Genomic DNA, 21,860 nt, shown 5'->3' on the forward strand with positions numbered 1-21,860 from the left:
CAATTCTGCACAAAGAACCTACCCTCAATAATGAGCTGCTGGGCTAAAGCAAGGCAATATCTATGTTATGCTCGAGAGCAGCTATAAGGTACTATTAGCCAAAAACCTGGACACTAGACATTCTGAGCTCCCTAGAAGTGAATTACCGTTGTGGCATTTACGAAAGGGCAACATAACATTATTTAACAGCAGACATTAACATTTTTACGGCTTCCCCTGATTACCCTTGCATATGTATGTCCCAGTGGCACAAAAGATTAAAGCGTAAAGACTTTATCAATCAGAGGTGTTAAACAAGCAGTGATTTTAGCGTGACATGTGTAGAACACTAATCCATAACAAAAGTGTTGAGTAAGCAGTGACTTTAGTGTAACACGTACAGCACACTAATCTGTAACAGAAGTGTTAAGCAAGCAGTGATTGTGACATAACATGTGCAACACACAAAACTTTTATATAGACCTAACGTGCAAGGCATAACTTAAGCTATCACGTGGTGCCACAATGCCCAGGAGATCATAACAAGTAGAAATGTATTTGTATAAAAAAGACTTATGTAAGAAATAATTATGGGTGTAAAAAAACATGAGAGAAAGGATATGAATACATATAATAGCCTGTTTGTACCACTTTAGAGCGCTGTATAGAGAAAAACAAAAACAGTAATACTGCCTATAGTAAAGCATGATAGTAGTCCCGTAGGCAAATGTTTCATGTGTGATTCCTGGCATATCTAGTATACGTTCCAGATTCATCCTTTATAAAATAAAATAAGGTAAATTGGCCATTCTTGCTAATGGTTATGAGCTCTGCAAGTCCACTTAAAGAATAGTCTCATTAGTGTCGGTACTGGATCTAGTCCTCACACTAAGGGTCAATGTCCACATAGGCTCCTTCCAAAGTGGGCACATGGATCCTTGTCACTTTAGCCAATGCCACATTTGAGGTCGCAAGGAGCATATTCCGCTTGTGCTGTAAGCCCCGGTAATGGCCGCCAACCCACAGCTGCAGCTATATTCTGTAACACCTCTCAACCGTAACTCACCGGTTGTTAAATTGTCCCGCCTGACATTGTTACCTCTGGGTAGGATACGGGTCTCAGGGGAACCCCGATGGAGTAATTGATAGTCGGGATTCGAGTGTAGTTCCATCGCCTTATCCTGCCGACACGTGCCTGCTTGTTTCGTTACTTCCAATTCACGCACCTCAGCCTCCATTCCCGGATGCCCATGAGGAGTATGAATGAGCGTGGTTACCTCTGTCACCGGTATGGCTCCTGCGGTATCACGCTCCCGTTCACCAGCGGTCAGAGCAGTTGAGGAGGCGACGTGAGTGGTGAGAGAGTGAAAAGCTTCATCCACTGCGCCCAAAAGGATCTTGTTATGGCATTCTAGCAGGTCGTCCTTTATCTGCTTCAAAATGAGCACGGCCATGTTTTCCATACACGCACTGCAGGCCAATGAGAGCTAGAAAGCGTGGATTTATAAAAAGCAAAACATTAAACGTTATAAAAGCCTCTGAAAGGGAGAACCAGCATGTTCACTATGTGAGCTTCCAAAACAGCCTCAAAATTGGGGAAATTAAGTATTATATCCTTTAAAATTAATAGGTATATCAGGAGCTGTAGAAAAGTGCGTCTTGTCCTGCTGGTAGCTGGCTCCGCCCCCTGTTTTTAATATTTTAACTGTCGCTGCTGCAGCACTTATTAAAGGGCCACTAAACCCAAAATCTTTCTTTCATGATTCAGATAGAGAATAGAAATTTAAACATTACAATTTACTAACATTATTTATTTTGCTTCATTTTTTAAATATCCTTAGTTGAAGAAAAAGCAATGCACATGGTGAGCCAATCACACGAGGCTTCTATGTGCAGCAACCAATCAGCAGATAGTGAGTATATCTAGATATGCATTCCATCAAAGAATATCAAGAGAATAAAACAAATTAGATAATAAAAGTAAATTAGAAAGATGTTTAAAATTGCATTCTCTTTCTAAATCATAAAAGAAAAAATGTGGGTGGCATGTCCCTTTAAGCCTAATGTTGAAGACATAGTGGCATCAGAAGGGCAGGATGCTTGCAACTTGAGTAGTTGATACCACTGCCAGATATATTTGTGGGTTGCTTTTTTGAGATTCTGCTAGATAAGTTTTAAGTGTTCAGTGTATCTTTCTTCCCTAGAATAACAAAACGGAAATCTATTGATTTTCTTCTACCCGTTCAAATACCTCTTCTGCCTCTAATTTGTCCCCCCCTCACCAAAAAAAAGCATACAACTAAACAAAATAAAATTCCATATTTGCTGTGTACCACCTGATAATGAATGGTCTTTTCAATGATTCTTTGAATTTTATTTTGCACATAAAGGACTTTTGATTGGTAATGTATACATAAGCCTCTTTACATGATAGTGAATTGTAATACTATAAACAATCTGGTTACCTGTACCCGAAATTAATTCTGATAAAGGTGGTTATTCAGATTTATGTAATACATATAGGACATAAAAATCACTTTTGTTAATGTATTCATGGGATATTATATTGCATACAAGATAAAGGATTTAAAAGCATTTAAAACTATTGTAAAACGTTAACACGGCGAGAGCAGTCAAAGGACATACATGCTTTGAAATGCCTGGTCTTTGCTTTAGATAATTAGAGAGACTGCTTAAAGTGACATTTGCATGTCTGTAGCATTGTCCTATTCACATTATAACTGCAGGGTACTCCAGCCCCCTTTTGTGACTTGGGAAATATACAGATGGTATACTATTCTAATAGCAAGCAAAATGATAACTATACATTGCAATATTTTTCTGAGCGCAATTAACATTTTTTTATATGGGATTTTTTTTTAAACCAAAAGGATTTGAGTGCAGATACTATGTTGAGGACATCTCGGTAACTATTTGTGGTTATAAAACACTAAAATGGATGTTAAACTTTGCAAAAAGAAAAAACACTTGTTTTTAAAAGCACCGTGAACTTTTGCTCTCTTTAATCTGAGACTCTTACAAATTATTTACATAACTTTTATACTGTAAGTTTCATTTTTATAGTAATTCATTTTTTTTACTCAATATTACATTTTCTGTTATTTCTAGGCCCACGACTATGCCCGTTTCTTGAAGATCACAAAGAAGATATTTTATGTGGTCCAGTATGGCTTGCAAGTGGTCTTGATCTTTCAGGGCATGCTGGAATGTTAACATTAACAAGCCCGAAACTAGTAAAAGGTAATTTTCTCAAAACCTTCAATTCTTATGTCTTGAAAGATCTGCCAGTAAAATATTAGTTATTACCCACAATAATTTATTTGTCCTTATTTGCAATAGCATTCACCAAGCCCTGTCCTCAAAAATTTAGAGCAGATGTTAACAGCCGGTATATTGGGATCTACCAGTACATTTTAATAATTTTTTCTTATCCTAAATATATCTAGAAGAAATATATAAATGTGTGGCCCTAAGTCTTGTTTTAGCACAGGGATATTAAAAAAAACAAAGCTATTTCTTCTGTTATGTGTGATCAGTCCACGGGTCATCATTACTTCTGGGATATAACTCCTCCCCAACAGGAAATGCAAGAGGATTCACCCAGCAGAGCTGCATATAGCTCCTCCCCTCTACGTCAGTCCCAGTCATTCTCTTGCACCCAACGACTAGATAGGATGTGTGAGAGGACTATGGTGATTATACTTAGTTTTTATGACTTCAATCAAAAGTTTGTTATTTTACAATAGCACCGGAGCGTGTTATTACTTCTCTGGCAGAGTTTGAGGAAGAATCTACCAGAGTTTTTTACTATGATTTTAACCGGAGTAGTTAAGATCATATTGCTGTTCTCGGCCATCTGAGGGAGGTAAAAGCTTCAGATCAGGGGACAGCGGGCAGATGAATCTGCATTGAGGTATGTAGCAGTTTTTATTTTCTGAATGGAATTGATGAGAAAATCCTGCCATACCGTTATAATGTCATGTATGTATACACTTCAGTATTCTGGGGATGGTATTTCACCGGAACTACTCTGTTAAAAGTCACTAATCCTTTTAATAAGTATTTATCATGTTAAACGTTTTTGCTGGAATGTAGAATCGTTTACATTTCTGAGGTACTGAGTGAATAAATATTTGGGCATTATTTTCCACTTGGCAGTTGTTTGGTTTTAATTATGACAGTTTCGTTTCTCTTCACTGCTGTGTGTGAGGGGGAGGGGCCGTTTTTGGCGCTCTTTGCTACGCATCAAAAAATTCCAGTCAGTTACTCTTATATTTCCTGCATGATCCGGTTCATCTCTGACAGATCTCAGGGGTCTTCAAACTTCTTTAGAGGGAGGCAGATTCTCTCAGCAGAGCTGTGAGAATTTTATATTGACTGTGAATAAAAACGTTGCTCTGTAATTTTTATGTCAAATTTAATTATTGTTATTTTTCTAATGGGAACAAACCTTTGCTAAAAGTTGTGTTGTTTTAAAGTTTGATGCTATAACTGTTTTCCAGTTCATTATTTCAACTGTCATTTAATCATTTAATCGTTTAGTACCTCTTTGAGGCACAGTACGTTTTTGCTAAAAAAGATTATAACCAAGTTGCAAGTTTATTGCTAGTGTGTTAAACATGTCTGACTCAGAGGAAGATATCTGTGTCATTTGTTCCAATGCCAAGGTGGAGCCCAATAGAAATTTATGTACTAACTGTATTGATGCTACTTTAAATAAAAGTCAATCTGTACAATTTGAACAAATTTCACCAAACAGCGAGGGGAGAGTTATGCCGACTAACTCGCCTCACGCGGCAGTACCTGCATCTCCCGCCCGGGAGGTGCGTGATATTATGGCGCCTAGTACATCTGGGCGGCCATTACAGATAACATTACAAGATATGGCTACTGTTATGACTGAAGTTTTGTCTAAATTACCAGAACTAAGAGGCAAGCGTGATCACTCTGGGGTGAGAACAGAGTGCGCTGACAATACTAGGGCCATGTCTGATACTGCGTCACAGCTTGCAGAGCATGAGGACGGAGAGCTTCATTCTGTAGGTGACGGTTCTGATCCAAACAGATTGGATTCAGATATTTCAAATTTTAAATTTAAATTGGAGAACCTCCGTGTATTACTAGGGGAGGTCTTAGCAGCTCTCAATGATTGTAACGCCGTTGCAATACCAGAGAAACTGTGTAGGTTGGATAAATACTTTGCGGTACCGGCGAGTACTGACGTTTTTCCTATACCTAAGAGACTAACTGAAATTGTTACTAAGGAGTGGGATAGACCCGGTGTGCCGTTTTCACCCCCTCCAATATTTAGAAAGATGTTTCCAATAGACACCACCACTCGGGACTTATGGCAAACGGTCCCTAAGGTGGAGGGAGCAGTTTCTACTTTAGCTAAGCGTACCACTATCCCGGTGGAGGATAGCTGTGCTTTTTCAGATCCAATGGATAAAAAATTAGAGGGTTACCTTAAGAAAATGTTTGTTCAACAAGGTTTTATATTGCAACCCCTTGCATGTATCGCGCCGATTACGGCTGCGGCAGCATTTTGGATTGAGTCTCTGGAAGAGAACCTTAGTTCATCTACGCTAGACGACATTACGGACAGGCTTAGAGTCCTTAAACTAGCTAATTCATTCATTTCGGAGGCCGTAGTACATTTAACCAAACTTACGGCTAAGAACTCAGGATTCGCCATACAGGCACGTAGGGCGCTGTGGCTAAAATCCTGGTCAGCTGATGTTACTTCTAAGTCCAAATTACTTAATATACCTTTCAAGGGGCAGTCTTTATTTGGGCCCGGTTTGAAAGAAATTATCGCTGACATTACAGGAGGTAAGGGCCACGCCCTACCTCAAGACAAAGCCAAAGCTAAGGCTAGACAGTCTAATTTTCGTCCCTTTCGGAATTTCAAAACAGGAGCAGCATCAACCTCCACTGCACCAAAACAGGAGGGAGCTGTTGCTCGTTACAGGCAAGGCTGGAAGCCTAACCAGTCCTGGAACAAGAGCAAGCAGGCCAGGAAACCTGCTGCTGCCCCAAAGACAGCATGAACCGAGAGCCCCCGATCCGGGACCGGATCTAGTGGGGGGCAGACTTTCTCTCTTCGCCCAGGCCTGGGCAAGAGATGTTCAGGATCCCTGGGCGCTAGAGATCATATCTCAGGGATACCTTCTAGACTTCAAATTATCTCCCCCAAGAGGGAGATTTCATCTGTCAAGGTTGTCAACAAACCAGATAAAGAAAGAAGCGTTTCTACGCTGTGTACAAGATCTGTTATTAATGGGAGTGATCCATCCGGTTCCGCGGTCGGAACAAGGACAAGGGTTCTACTCAAACCTGTTTGTGGTTCCCAAAAAAGAGGGAACTTTCAGGCCAATCTTAGATTTAAAGATTCTAAACAAATTCCTAAGAGTTCCATCGTTCAAAATGGAAACTATTCGGACAATCTTACCCATGATCCAAAAGGGTCAGTACATGACCACAGTGGATTTAAAAGATGCTTACCTTCACATACCGATTCACAAAGATCATCACCGGTATCTAAGGTTTGCCTTCTTAGACAGGCACTACCAGTTTGTAGCTCTTCCATTCGGATTGGCTACGGCTCCAAGAATCTTCACAAAGGTTCTGGGTGCCCTTCTGGCGGTACTAAGACCGCGAGGGATTTCGGTAGCTCCGTACCTAGACGACATTCTAATACAAGCTTCAAGCTTTCAAACTGCCAAGTCTCATACAGAGTTAGTTCTGGCTTTTCTAAGGTCGTATGGATGGAAAGTGAACGAAAAGAAGAGTTCTCTTTTTCCTCTCACAAGAGTTCCATTCTTGGGGACTCTTATAGATTCTGTAGAAATGAAGATTTACCTGACAGAAGACAGGTTAACAAAGCTTCAAAATGCATGCCGTGTCCTTCATTCCATTCAACACCCGTCAGTAGCTCAATGCATGGAGGTGATCGGCTTAATGGTAGCGGCAATGGACATAGTACCTTTTGCACGCCTACACCTCAGACCGCTGCAATTGTGCATGCTAAGTCAGTGGAATGGGGATTACTCAGATTTGTCCCCTACTCTGAATCTGAATCAAGAGACCAGAAATTCTCTTCTATGGTGGCTTTATCGGCCACACCTGTCCAGGGGGATGCCATTCAGCAGGCCAGACTGGACAATTGTAACAACAGACGCCAGCCTACTAGGTTGGGGCGCTGTCTGGAATTCTCTGAAGGCTCAGGGTCTATGGAATCAGGAGGAGAGTCTCCTTCCAATAAACATCCTGGAATTGAGAGCAGTTCTCAATGCCCTTCTGGCTTGGCCCCAATTAACAACTCGGGGGTTCATCAGGTTTCAGTCGGACAACATCACGACTGTAGCTTACATCAACCATCAGGGAGGGACAAGAAGCTCCCTAGCAATGATGGAAGTATCAAAGATAATTCGCTGGGCAGAGTCTCACTCTTGCCACCTGTCAGCAATCCACATCCCGGGAGTGGAGAACTGGGAGGTGGATTTCTTGAGTCGCCAGACTTTTCATCCGGGGGAGTGGGAACTTCATCCGGAGGTCTTTGCCCAAATACTTCGACGTTGGGGCAAACCAGAGATAGATCTCATGGCGTCTCGCCAGAACGCCAAACTTCCTCTCTACGGGTCCAGATCCAGGGATCCGGGAGCGGTTCTGATAGATGCTTTGACAGCACCTTGGAACTTCGGGATGGCTTATGTGTTTCCACCCTTCCCGCTGCTTCCTCGATTGATTGCCAAAATCAAACAGGAGAGAGCATCAGTGATTCTAATAGCGCCTGCATGGCCACGCAGGACTTGGTATGCAGATCTAGTGGACATGTCATCCTGTCCGCCTTGGTCTCTACCTCTAAGACAGGACCTTCTGATACAGGGTCCATTCAAACATCAAAATCTAACTTCTCTGAAGCTGACTGCTTGGAAATTGAACGCTTGATTTTATCAAAACGTGGTTTTTCTGAGTCGGTTATTGATACCCTGATACAGGCTAGGAAGCCTGTTACCAGAAGGATTTACCATAAAATATGGCGTAAATACCTATACTGGTGCGAATCCAAAGGTTACTCCTGGAGTAAGGTTAGGATCGCTAGGATATTGTCCTTTCTACAAGAAGGTTTAGAAAAGGGTCTATCAGCTAGTTCATTAAAGGGACAGATTTCAGCTCTGTCCATCTTGTTACACAGGCGTCTGTCAGAAAATCCAGACGTCCAGGCCTTTTGTCAGGCTTTAGCTAGGATCAAGCCGGTGTTTAAAGCTGTTGCTCCGCCATGGAGTTTAAACTTAGTTCTTAACGTTTTACAGGGTGTTCCGTTTGAACCCCTTCATTCCATTGATATAAAATTGTTATCTTGGAAAGTTCTGTTTTTAATGGCTATTTCCTCGGCTCGAAGAGTCTCTGAGTTATCAGCCTTACATTGTGATTCTCCTTATCTGATTTTTCACTCAGACAAGGTAGTTCTGCGTACTAAACCTGGGTTCTTACCTAAGGTAGTCACTAACAGGAATATCAATCAAGAGATTGTTGTTCCATCCTTGTGTCCAAATCCTTCTTCAAAGAAGGAACGTCTTCTACACAATCTGGATGTAGTTCGTGCCCTCAAGTTCTACTTGCAGGCAACTAAAGATTTTCGCCAAACTTCTTCCCTGTTTGTCGTTTATTCTGGACAGAGGAGAGGTCAAAAAGCTTCTGCTACCTCTCTCTCTTTTTGGCTTCGTAGCATAATACGTTTAGCCTATGAGACTGCTGGACAGCAGCCTCCTGAAAGAATTACAGCTCACTCCACTAGAGCTGTGGCTTCCACTTGGGCCTTTAAGAATGAGGCCTCTGTTGAACAGATTTGCAAGGCTGCAACTTGGTCTTCGCTTCATACTTTTTCCAAATTTTACAAATTTGACACTTTTGCTTCTTCGGAGGCTATTTTTGGGAGAAAGGTTCTTCAGGCAGTGGTTCCTTCTGTATAATGAGCCTGCCTATCCCTCCCGTCATCCGTGTACTTTTGCTTTGGTATTGGTATCCCAGAAGTAATGATGACCCGTGGACTGATCACACATAACAGAAGAAAACATAATTTATGCTTACCTGATAAATTCCTTTCTTCTGTTGTGTGATCAGTCCACGGCCCGCCCTGTTTTAAGGCAGGTAAATATCTTTTGAATTATACTCCAGTCACCACTTCACCCTTGGTTACTCCTTTCTCGTTGATTCTTGGTCGAATGACTGGGACTGACGTAGAGGGGAGGAGCTATATGCAGCTCTGCTGGGTGAATCCTCTTGCATTTCCTGTTGGGGAGGAGTTATATCCCAGAAGTAATGATGACCCGTGGACTGATCACACAACAGAAGAAAGGAATTTATCAGGTAAGCATAAATTATGTTTTTGGCCAAGCTACACATATTCTTAAAGGTATACTAATCCCAATATTTTTCTTAAATGAATCAGAGCACGCAATTTTAAACAAAATGTATTCCTATTATCAATTTTCTTGTTCTTTTGCTATCTTTATTTAAAAAGCAGGAATTGTAATGTTTAGAAGCCGGCCCATTGTTGGTTCAGAACCTGGGTTAGACTTGCTTATTGGTGGCTAAATGTAGCCACCAATAAGCAAGCACTATATATACAGGGTGCTGAGCCTAAAATGGGCTGGCTCCTAAACTTTACATTCCTGCTTTTTAAATAAAGATAGCAAGAGAATGAAGAAAAAAATTAATAGGAGTAAATAAGAAAGTTGCTTAAAATTGCATTCGCTATCTGAATCATGAAAGAAAACAATTTGTGTTAAATATCCTTTTAAATCTGAATTTTAGGCTTTAAAGTGATAAACACAAATTTTATTTATTTCATGATTCAGATAGAGCCAGCAATTTTAAGCAACTTTCTAATTGACACTATCCAGGGTGCTGAACCAAAAATATTAGGAATAAATTAGAAAGTTGCTTAAAATTGCATGATCTGAATCATGAAAGAATAAAATGTGGGTTTCACATATCCCTTTAAAGCTGTTGGCAGAGGCATTCAGCTATTTTCAGCATCCGATTTATTAGTGTAAAAGTGCAGTACATTTGTTTCTTTAAGGAATTCCAAATGCAAATTTTTGTTCATCTTGTCTAATGTATATGTTTGTAAAAATATGTATGTTCAGACCCTAGGAAAGCTAAAACGTTCTGGCTCCTAGATTTTCAACAAATTTATCAAGCCCTAATTTATACAATTAATTTAATTGCCTTGTAAAGCATAAATTATAAACTGTTCATGAGGAAACCTCTCTTCCATCTGTCTTCTAGTACCAATTATGCGTAATGGCTGCCTTCCTTAGAAGTTTGCTCCTTTCTCTTACTGCCCAATAGATGCCTTTTTGCTTCTATGGATTGTTCTTTTATGGATCCATATGTATGAACTATAACAACCTTATCATATGCTTTCCACCTCTGTACTGCAGATATTTTCTCTAATGGAGATCTCTTGTATGCTTTTCCCATACATTTAAAACCCTGTTATAGTGATTGCAACGGGGGATATGTTTTGTCCTTACTCCTCTGTGAACACAATATTTAGCATTTTCAAGCATATTTTTTTTCTTTTGGGACATGAAGTAAAGGCTGAATACCTTCTCGCAGATGCTATATCTCACCCACCACTCTGCTTCATGCTGTTAATAAAGGTTACTTTTAAAGTGCAGACTGCACTTCTGCTTTTGATCCATTTTTCTCCTGCATTTCTTTCTAGGTAGCAAAATATATAATTTCCCCTCTTAATCTCTGGATATGCCGCATTTTTTTCCCTTTTCATCTGATACCTCTTCTTTGTGCAGACTCCCATACACTGGCTTCACACAGCTCCGGCCTTCTTTTGTTGTTTTTTGTTGTGGTTCACTGAAGTTTTCGGGTGTTAGAGACATTCTTTTTCTGGTTCCTAAGGTTGACATTTCTGGACCAGTCCAGATCTGGCGGTAGCTTCCCTTGTCTAGACGATCTGGTTCAATCGCCATCATCTTGTCTGATAGAAGACCATTAGGGATTTCATCTGTCTTCTTCGATCTTCAGGGATGGAAGAATAGCTAGACCAGAGTTCTCTGGTGTAGGCACCAGGGTGAATTCCTGGATGATGATTTAGTCTTCATAGACATGAATACATTTCTTTCGGACTTGGGAAGTTATGAGTTAGCTTCATCAGGTCGTGCCCTCCCGACATCCTTCAGGCCATCGCTGGCTCTGTGTGGGGTGGTGATGATTTGTCATAGGGTCCAACTTGGACTTCATTTCTTTTGCTAGGTCTCTTTTCAGCCGAGGCTCGATGTATGCTGAGGCAGTGGAGCGGCGCTGTTTCAAATCTGTCTTAACAGATTTACCTGGACTATTGGTTGAGAGAATCGCTATCTAGTGTCTTTGTCCAGATCTCCTTGTCCTGAGGAACATCTTTCTTGAATAATCCGGGCAGTTTTGACTAAGGTCGCAGGTCCGTTAGGATGGTGAGAGTGTGCCAAGAGGTCATGGGACCCGTGGTCTCGGGAGGTTTCCCTCCTGATTGTCTTTTTGGATCTTCAGGCAATCTTTTGCTCTGAGGGCTTTTACTACTGGGTTAGTCCCAGTTTATAGATTCTAGTCGGAACGAGAGACTCCCTTGCGATGAGGGTAGTATCTCGGGTTTGATAGAGGGCGGAGGCCCAATACTGCTTACTGTCAGCGATCAACTCTTCGGTATGTTTTCTACAGAAATTCCCTTTATCTGGGGATGAAGTCTCATCCGAGGGGTTTTCAGATATTTGTATCTGGGAGGGGACGCCAGATGAGAGTCTCAGCGTCCTGTCTCAATACCAAGTTACCCACAGATGGGTCGGGGTTCAGGGATCCTCAGGAGGTGCTAATGGATGCATTGGCGGTGCCTGGGCGGCTCAATACAATTTTTATTTTCTGCCATATCACTCCTTCCTCGAGTGGTGGCTTGAACCTCGCAGGAGCAGGCATCACGGATACTGATTGCTCCATTGCGGCCGCGAAGATAGTGGATCGTGGTTTTGTGAGGATGTCGTCTTCCCCTCCAGGAAGGTTACCTTGTTGCAGGGATCTGCTGGAACAATGCCACTTCAAATCTTATTTCTCTGAGGCGGACTGCGAGATGCTTAGTCTTGGCCAAGAGGGAGTTTTCTGATTTTCATAAGGTGTGGCGGACCCCCTTCTGTGAAAAGCGTGGTTCGTCCTGGCACACTATTCAAGTATGCCAGGATTCTTTTCTTCCTCCAGGATGGTTTGGAGAAGGGCCTCTTACCTAGTTCTTGTTGGGACAGTTTTGGCCCTGTTTGTTTTACTACACAGATGCTCGTTGAACTTCCGGTCGTACAGTTTTTTGTTAGGGCTCTGACTACGATCAGGTTGGTGTGTCGATCTGATGCTCCTCCTTAGAGCTTAAATGTTATTCTTAAGGCTACTTTTGTACCTATGCATAAGGTTGACATTAAGTTCTTATCTTGGAATATTCCTTTCCGTCTAAACATTGCTTCTGCGTGCAGAAGTCTGAGATTTGCGGTCATGCAATGCGACCCTCCTTATCTGGTGTTCCACAATAATAGGGCTGTTCTGCGAACCTAGTTAGGATTTCCTCCTAAGGTTTGTGTCAGATCGCAACTTCAAGTAAGAAATTGTGATTCCTTTCTTATGTCCTATTCCTTTTTCTAGAAGGAAAATTTACTACATAATATGTAATCGTGCCTTGAAATTCTATCTCCAGGCTACATAGGAATAGACAGAATTTTTTTTATCTTCGACTTCCTTATCTTTTAGTTGAGGAGTATCTTCTGCTTGGTTTTAGACAGCGGGACACAAGCCTCCTCAGAGGATTACGGCTCATTCTACGAGAGCAGTGTCGTCCTTTTGGGTATTTTAAAATGAGGCCTCTATGGATCAGATTTGTAGGGTGGCTACCTGGTGGTCCTTATATTCTTTTTTTCTAAATTTTTTAATGAGGTTTTGCTTCTGTTGAAGCAGCCTTCATGAGAAAGGGTTTTGAAGACTGCGATGTGGTCTGCCTCTCCTTTTTACCCTCCCATTAGCATTCAGTGTCCTCTAGAGCTTGGGTATAATTTCCCACAAGTAAGGAATGCAGCTGTGGACTCACCCTGTATTAAGAAGGAAAACATAAATTATACTTACCAAATAATTTTCTTTCCTTCTGTACAGGTAGAGTCCACAGCTTCCGTCAGTGTTCTCCGATCGGCGGCCCTAAATTTTAACACTTTCACCCTGATATTTCTCCTACTGTTCCTTGTTCCCTCGGCAGAATGACTGGGGGAGGTATTTAAGCCTTTGGCTTGGGTGTCTTTGCCTCCTCCTGGTGGCCAGGTTCAGTATTTCCCACAAGTAAAGAATGCAGCTGTAGATTCTCCCTGTACAGAAGGAAAGGAAATTATCTGGTAAGCATAATTTATGCTTTTCACACATTGAAAGGTGCACAATACATGAAAATGCTTTCTTCTTTAAGTCTGTTCAACTTTCTTTCTTGTAATATCAAGTAATTGAACGGATAAAGGGATGATATTAACCTGTTTTTTTGAGCAATAGTACCTTTTTATAAACCTAATAAAATGTTATGCTTACCTGATAAATGATTCTTTCCTGGCATGGAGAATCCACAAATCCATTCTAATTACTAGAGGGAATTCAACTTCTGGCCATTAGGAGGAGGCAAAGAACACCCCAACAAGTCTTTAAGTATCCCTCCCCTTCCCATAATCCCCACTCATTCAGTTTAGGGAGTACGGAAAAAGAACACCAGGGGAATAGAGGTGCCTGAAGTTTAGAAAATAAAAATAGGCCGTCTTGAAATAGACAAGGGCGGGTTGTGGACTCTCCATGCCAGGAAAGAAAATAATTTATCAAGTAAGCATACATTTTTTCTTTCCAATGGCATGGAGAGTCCACAAATCCATTCTAATTACTAGTGGAAACCAATACCCAAGCAAGAGGACACAGAATGGAAAGTGAGGGAGAAACAAGACAGGTGGACCAAAACTGAGGGCGCCAACGCTTGAAGCTCTTTCCTCCCAAAAGAATCCTCAGCTGAGGCAAAAACATCAAATTTGTAGAATTTTGAAAAAGTATTTAACAAGGCCCAAGTGGCTACCTTGCAAATTTGCTCCACGGAAGCCTCCTTTTTAAAGGCCCAGGAAGAAGAAACAGCGCAAGTCGAATGAACAGTAATCCTCTCAGGAGCCTGCTGTCTCATAAGATAACCGAATGACACTCCTCAACCAGAAAGAAAGAGTAGTTGACATTGCCTTTAGGCCCTTTCATTTACCAGCAAACAACACAAGAAGGGCAGAAGATTGACAAAATTCCTTTGTATCCTGGAGATAGAATTTCAGAGCACGAACTACATCCAGGTTGTGTAACAGACGTTCCTTTTGTGATAAAGGATTAGGACAAAATGAAGGAACAACAATTTCCTGATTAATATTGCGGTCTGAAACCAACTTAGGAAGAAATTCCAATTTGGTACGTAAGACCGGTTTATCCACATGGAAAAAATAAGATGAGGGGGAACACAGCAAGGCCGAAAGTTCTGAGACTCTACTACCAGAAGAAATAGCCAAAAAAAACAGAACTTTCCAAGACAATTTAATATCAACTGAATGCATAGGCTCAAACGGAGCCTGCTGCAAAACTTGTAGAACAAGATTAAGGCTCCAAGGAAGAGCAACAGGTTTAAACACAGGCCTGATTCTGACCAAGGCCTGAACAAAAGACTGAATGTCCGGTAAGTCTGCCAAAGTTTATGCAATAGAACCGAATGGGCAGAGATCCTACCCTTCAGAGAACTGAGAAACCCTCCTCCAGATCCTCCTGGAGAAAAGACAAAATATGGGGTCCTCTCACCTTACGCCAAGGAAAACCCTGAGATTCGTACCAGTGTAGGTATGTGCGCCAAACCTTATGATATATCTTGCGAGTTACCTGCTGAAGTAGAAGGTCCTTCCTCATGTAGTAGAGGACGACATCTTCACAAGGTCTGCAAACCAGATTCCTTTCAGTCTGACTGTGGCCAGACTGAAAGGAAGGGCTACAAACTGAAAATGTTGATCCAGAAAGGCAAACCGAAGGAATTGAAAATGATCCTTGTGGATAGAAACATGAAGGTAAGCGCCATTCAGGTCTATGGTTATCATGAACTGACCCTTGAACTAAAAAAAGAATGGCGCAAATAGTCTCGATTTTGAAGGACGGAACCCTGAATTTTTTTTTAAGGCACTTCAGATCCAAAATAGGTTGAAAAGTTCCCTCTTTCTTGGGAACCACGAACAGATTGGAGTAAAATCCTCGGACAGCTTCCTGGACTGCTTTCCCTTGTTCCATGGTTGGTTAGGTTTCCAGGAAGTCTTGGTCAGGTCAGGCTTTGATGAAGTTGCAGATTTCTGTCCCTTGAAATTGCAAAAGGAGCGAAAATTAGAAGATTGGCGACCCTTAGGCCTAGCCTTTTTATCTTGAGGAAGAAAAGCCCCCTTTCCACCCTTGACACTGGATATGATGGTATCCAGACCAGGACCAAACAAAGTCTTCCTTTTAAAGGGCAATGAAAGGAGCCTAGACTATGTCTGCTGACCAAGAATTCTACGAGAGAGAATGGCAAGACCGATAGACTTAGCACTTAGACACACTACCTGCATACTTGCATCACAGATAAAGGAATTTGCCAGTTTTAATGCCTTAATTCTGTTTTGGATTTCCTCCAAAGTAGTCTCCTCCATAACTAAATCAGATAAGGAGTTGCAACAATACGAAGCTGCACCAGCAACCTCCGCCATAGCAGCCACAGATTGCCATAGCAGACCCTCAAGTACACCTCCAGCTTCCTATCCATGGGTTCTTTAAAAGAGGTACTATCCTCCAGACGAATAGTAGTTCTCTTGGCCAATGTGGATATTGCGCCATGTCGCCATCCACCTTAGGAACAGTACTCCAGAGCTTCGCAACAGGTAACATCTTTTTAAAAACAGACGGGGAAAAGGGAATCCTTGGCTTCTCCCATTCCTAGGAAATATCTGACATACGATCCAGAACAGGAAACTCTTTCACAGACCTAGGTTTGACATCAAAAACCTTGTTCAGTTTGGTAACCTTAGGGGTCTCAGAAGTTGTAGATTGTGAGTCTTCTAGAGGAGGCAGGACCTCCTTATCAATAACCGGAGGTGCTCGAGCTTAAACCTAAAAATAATCTCTTAAGAGTCTACTGAATTATCTAAAGTAGAATCTGAATCAGAGCTCTTGTCCTCAATGGCTGCTGAAGAATGGTCATCCTCATATAATTGGGCTAAACTCACCAAAGCATCCTTGGCGTTCATTATTATTCCTGACTTAGAGGAATTATTTTTAAACTTTTTCTGAAGTAAGCTGCGCTGCAAAGCCTCCTGGTAAAAATACTCCCCCAGGCACAGATTGAGTTGAACCGCAGGGCACTGCTTGTTTAACTGCTAGTGATGGGGGCTGAGGAGAAACTGAGGCATGTCTAGGGCAACAAAATCCTGAGAGGCAGAGGGCTCTAAAGGGGTTAAGTTTTTTAGGAATGGCAGAATCTTTATTTTTGGACTGCAACATATTAGATATTAGCTACACACTTGAAGCAAAATTGCACAGGAGGAATCACTTGTGCCTCTACACAGTATAAACATTTATCAAAGTTTACTGCTAAATTCTGGCAATTCTCCATTATGTCCTCTGTATGGGAAAATTTCACTTGCTAAATTTTGAAGCAATATAAACAAAAGAATCACTAATTAAGCAGAGATAAAGAGAAATAAACTGCCTGCAATGGTTCAGTACTAAAACCATATGCGTGACTTTTTTCACTCCGTTTGAGTCTTAACACCAGACAGACTAAAATCAAAAACTTGCACCTCTATTACCCCCAGCCGTTGCTGGAGTGGACTCACCACCTCTGTAAGGGATTTTAGAATTATTGTCACACTAGGAAGGAGCTCTCTATATAGAGCGCTGCTGAATATCTCGCAACAAAAACCGCTACAAGCGGGAGGAGGAGACGTGCGATCACGTGACCGCATAAAAAATAAAAAATGCGACACAAAAGCTTGTGAATACACTGCGCTCATTAATCCTTCAATCCCTAAAATATTACTATTAAAGTACCTAATGTACTGCCAATATGCACATAATTCCTACTGTCCATCAAAGCACACAAACACTCTCTCAAAAAGCCCTTGCCCTATGACAGCCTCCAGCAATAAGCCTGCTAGATAGAAAAGAGCAGGATCGTTCTGTACACACAGTGCCCTGAGCATACTGCCCAAATTAATCCCCAACCTGAAGATATTTTTAAGTTAGCCCCCTCCTTTGTCACCATATGGAAGAGGTATTAACCTCAAATGTGCCAGAACCTTCTGTCCTATGAATGAAGAAAGCACTTACCTTGAATTCTCTGTGGGGCAGACACAGAAATCCATGTCTGACAGATCCAAAAGACTTCTGACAGGGACCTGGAGAAGAAAGAAAAGCAGAGTAACCAACCCTGGTTTTCCAGATGTAGTTTAGCATAAATTGTTGAAGAAACAAGGGCTACCCTGCCGACCTGCAACAGCTAACAGCTACCACAACTCTTACTCAAGAGGATTACATGGACACAGCATTGCCCCAATCGTTACTTGGAGGTAAACTACCCATTAAAGGATAAAATTCTTGAATTTTCATCAGAGCACTCCTCCTAGATTAACGAAGGCAAAGAATGACTGGAGATTATGGGAAGGAGAGGGATACTTAGTCTTGTTGGGGTGTTTTTTGCTTCCTCCTGCTGGCCAGGAGTTGAATTCCCACTAGTAATTAGAATGGATTTGTGGACTCTCCATGCCATTGGAGAGAAAAATTATTCAGTAAGCAAACACCTCTCCTGTTGTGCTTTTATTAGGATATAAGCTACTTCCTGGAAAATGTAAAGCTTTTCATTTGGATAGAACATTCAATTTTTAAACAAGTTTCCAGTTTACTTCTATTAGCAAATTTGTTTCATTCTCTTGGTATCATTTGTTGAAGGAGCAGCAAAGCACTACTGGTTTCTAACTTAATTCATGGGAGAGCCAATAACAGTCCGTAAATATATGCAGCCACCAATCAGTAGATAGAACCTAGGTTATTTCCTGAGCTTTCCTAGATAAACCTTTCAGCAATGGGAAGGAAGAAAATTAAATTGGAAAGTTGTTTAAAATTGTATGCTCTGTCTAAATAATGAATGTCTAATGATGACTTTACTGTCCCTTTTTAACGTTTGTTTATCCTCACACTTTTGTACCCTTATATACTACCTCTTGAGTCCAACCAGCTATCCATTCCACCTGTCGTGGTTTCCAAAGGGACATTTTTAAAGTTGATAATAATCTGCACCAAACAGGGTATGGATTATTTTTTGTTTTTAGAAGTGCCTCTACTGGTAGAGAATTCAACATCGCTTTTTATGCTAATTGTTCCACAGATTTTGTTGTTTGTTGGAATGCTGAATTTGCCACCAGCAATATGTAGGTCAGACGACCCGTGCAGTACATACTAGAGTGGGTGACCACCTGCTAAATGTAAAATACTATAATATGGAATCATTGGTAAAATATACATTTTACCAATGTGCCTAGTTTTGCAGTTTCCATTATTAATTATGGAACAGTGCCACCTAGGGATGGGGGGGATAGGTATAAAAAGGAAATTTATTCTTACTTGATAAATTTCTTGACACGGTGAGTCCACGGATCATCATCAATTACTGTTGGGAATATCACTCCTGGCCAGCAGGAGGAGGCAAAGAGCACCACACCAAAGCTGTTAAATATCATTCCCCTACCCACAATCTCCCAGTCATGCGACCAAAGGGAAAGGAGAGAAAGGAAGTAACACGAGGTGCCTGAGGTTTATATATAAAAAAACTCTGAATACGGGGCGGGCTGTGGCCATGTCAAGAAATAAATAAATTTATCAGGTAAGCATAAATTTTGTTTTCTTTCTAATGACACGGTGTGTCCACGGATCTTAATCAATTACTGTTGGGAACCAATATCCAGAGGACACAGATGATAAGGGAGGGACAAGACAGGAGCCTAAACAGAAGGCACCACTGCTTGAAGAACTTTTCTCCCAAAAGAAACCTCAGCCGAGGCAAAAATATTGAATTTATAGAATTTGCAAAAAGTGTGCAAAGATGACCAAGTTGCAGCCTTGCAAATCTGTTCCACAGAAGCTTCATTTTTGAAGGCCCAGGAAGAAGAAACAGCCCTTGTGGAATGAGCTGTGATTTTCTCAGGAGGTTGCTGTCTAGCAGTCTCATATGCCAAGTGAATAATGTGCTTCAGCCAAAGGCAAAGTTAAGTAGTTGTAACTTTCTGACCCTTGCGCACAACATCCAGATTATGCAACAAGCGTTTTTTGAGAAGGATTAGGACACAAAGAAGGTACAACAATTGCCTGATTAATATTCTTTACCAAAACAATCTTGGGCAGGAAACCAAACTTATAATGCAGAACCACCTTATGAGAGTGAAATATAAGATAAGGGGAATCACACTGTAAAGCAGGGAGTTAAGAAACTCTCCGAGCAGAGGAAATGGCGACAAGAAACAAAACTTTCTCTACTAAAAGAGTATCCTTTTACTAGTATTTACGCAAGATCTTATGGTAAATCCAGCGAGTCACAGGCTTACGAGCCTGAATCAAGCGTTCAATCTCCAAGCAGCTTCAGAGAAACAAGATTTGGATGAAGGAAGGGACCCTGAAGTAGAAGGTCCTTCCTCAGAGGCAGTCTCCAAGGTGGAAATGATGACATTTCAGCTTGGTCTGCATACCAAATCCTGCTTGATTTGAGCAATGACTCTTGGAAGGAGAGCAAACGGAGGAAACACAGGTATGCTAGACTGAAGTTCCAAGGAACTGCCAGAGCATTGATCAGAAATGCCTGCGGCTCTCTTTACCTCGAGCCGTATCTCGAAAGTTTGGCATTCTGACGAGAAGCCATGGGATCCAACTCCGGCTGCCCCCACTTGAGGGTCAAGCTGGAAAACGCATCTGAATGAAGTTCCCATTCCCTGGGATGAAAAGCATGTCTGCTCAGAAAATCTGCAACTCCTGGGATGTGGATCGCAGAAAGACGGCAGTTGTGGGTCTCCGCCCACTGAATAATTCGGGCCACCTCTGTCATGGCCACGGAACTCCGAGTTCCACCCTGGTGGTTGATGTAGGCCACCGAGGTTATGTTGTCCGACTGGAATCTGATAAACCGAGCTCTCAGCTCCAAGATGTTTATGGGCAGGACTGACTCCTCCTTGGGTCCATAAGCCCTGAGCCTTCAACGAGCCCCATACTGCTCCCCAACCTAGAAGGCTGGCATACGTGGTCACAATCACCTAGGTGGGTCTGCGGAAGCAAGTACCCTGGGAGAGATAATCCTGAGAAAGCCACCACGGAAGAGAGTCTATTGACGCCTGATCTAGGTCTGAGATGGAACCGAGCAAACGGAATGTCCATGGAAGCCACCATCAGACTGATTTCCTCCATTCATTCAGCCACTGACGGCCGTGGAGAGGACTGAAGGGCAAGTCAAGAGTTGAAAATCTTTCTTTTTCTGACCCCTGTCAGAAAAATCTTCAATAACAGGGAGTCTATTATGGTCCCCAAAAATACGACTTTTGTAGCTGGAACCAGAGAACTTTTTTCCCCGATTCACTTTCCATCCGTGGGATCGAAGAAAAGACAAGAAGATCTCCGTATGAGATTCTGCTTGTTGAAAAGATGGCGCCTGAACCAGAATGTCGTCTAGATAAGGTGCCACTGCAATGCCCCGAGATCGAAGCACAGCTAAAAGAGCCCCCCAGAACATTTGAAAAAATTCTGGGAACTGTGGCAAGGCCGAATGGAAGGGCCACAAACTGGAAATGATTGTCTAAAAATGCAAATATCAAACTTGTGATGGTCCCTGTGAATGGGAACATGAAGGAATGCATCCTTTAGGTCTATGGTTGTAATGAACTGACCCTCTTGTACCAAGGGAAGAATGGAGCGTATAGTCTCCATCTTGAAGGATGGCACTCTGAGAAACTTGTTTAGGCATTTTAGATCTAGGATTGGTTGAAAAGTTCCCTACTTTTTGGGAACTACGAACATATTTGAGTAAAATCCCAGACCCCTTTCCTGAAAGGGAACTGGAACTATTACCCTCAGGGCGGCAAGGTTCTTGACACAATGTAAGAATGCCTCTCTTTTTATCTGGTCTATAGATAATCTGGAGAGGAGAAACCTGCCTCTGGGAGGAAAGGATTTTGTCCACAATGTCCACCACCTCTGGTACATCTCTTATCCAAGCCTAGGAAAAAAGAGTCTGCCCCCTACAAGATCCGCTCCCGGATCGGGGGCCAACCCTTGGAATCAGCTGAAGGCTTTTTAGATTGCTTTCCCTTTTTCCAGGACTGGTTGGGCTTCCAGGAAGGCTTGGCTTGATCTTTCTTGGAGGAAGGGGAGGAAGACTTGCCTTTAAAGTTACGAAAGGAAAGGAAATTATTTTGACGTCCCTTCTGCTTATTCTTTTTATGTTGAGGAAGAAAAGAACCCTTCCCTCCAGTAATATCTGAGAAAATTTCTGCCAAACCAGGTCCAAACAAGGTCTTACCCTTGTAAGGAATAGCCATGAGCTTAGATTTTGATTAAAACACCCGCAGACCAGGACTTCAACCACAAGGCCCTGCGGGCTAGGACCACAAAACCAGAAATTTTGGCTCCCAGTTTAATAACCTGTAAGGAAGCATCTGTAATGAAGGAATTGGCTAACTTGAGAGCCTTAATCCTGTCCTGGATCTCATCAAGAGGGGTATCTGTCTGAA

The 21,860-nt window shown here is 41.9% G+C and overlaps 1 protein-coding gene across 7 annotated transcripts in view; it reads left to right on the forward strand.

Annotated features, from left to right (window-relative positions):
* Positions 1-21,860, forward strand: part of BIRC6 (baculoviral IAP repeat containing 6) — an 854,588-nt gene that overhangs the window by 188,847 nt on the left and 643,881 nt on the right. For all 7 annotated transcript variants that reach the window (XM_053711846.1, XM_053711848.1, XM_053711852.1 and 4 more), the window contains exon 15: positions 3,109-3,240. In XM_053711846.1, the coding sequence (XP_053567821.1) occupies positions 3,109-3,240 (132 nt within the window). The remainder of the gene's footprint in view (positions 1-3,108; positions 3,241-21,860) is intronic.

This window comes from Bombina bombina, chromosome 4 (assembly GCF_027579735.1).
Source record: "Bombina bombina isolate aBomBom1 chromosome 4, aBomBom1.pri, whole genome shotgun sequence".
In the NCBI taxonomy this organism is placed as follows: Eukaryota; Metazoa; Chordata; class Amphibia; order Anura; family Bombinatoridae; genus Bombina; species Bombina bombina.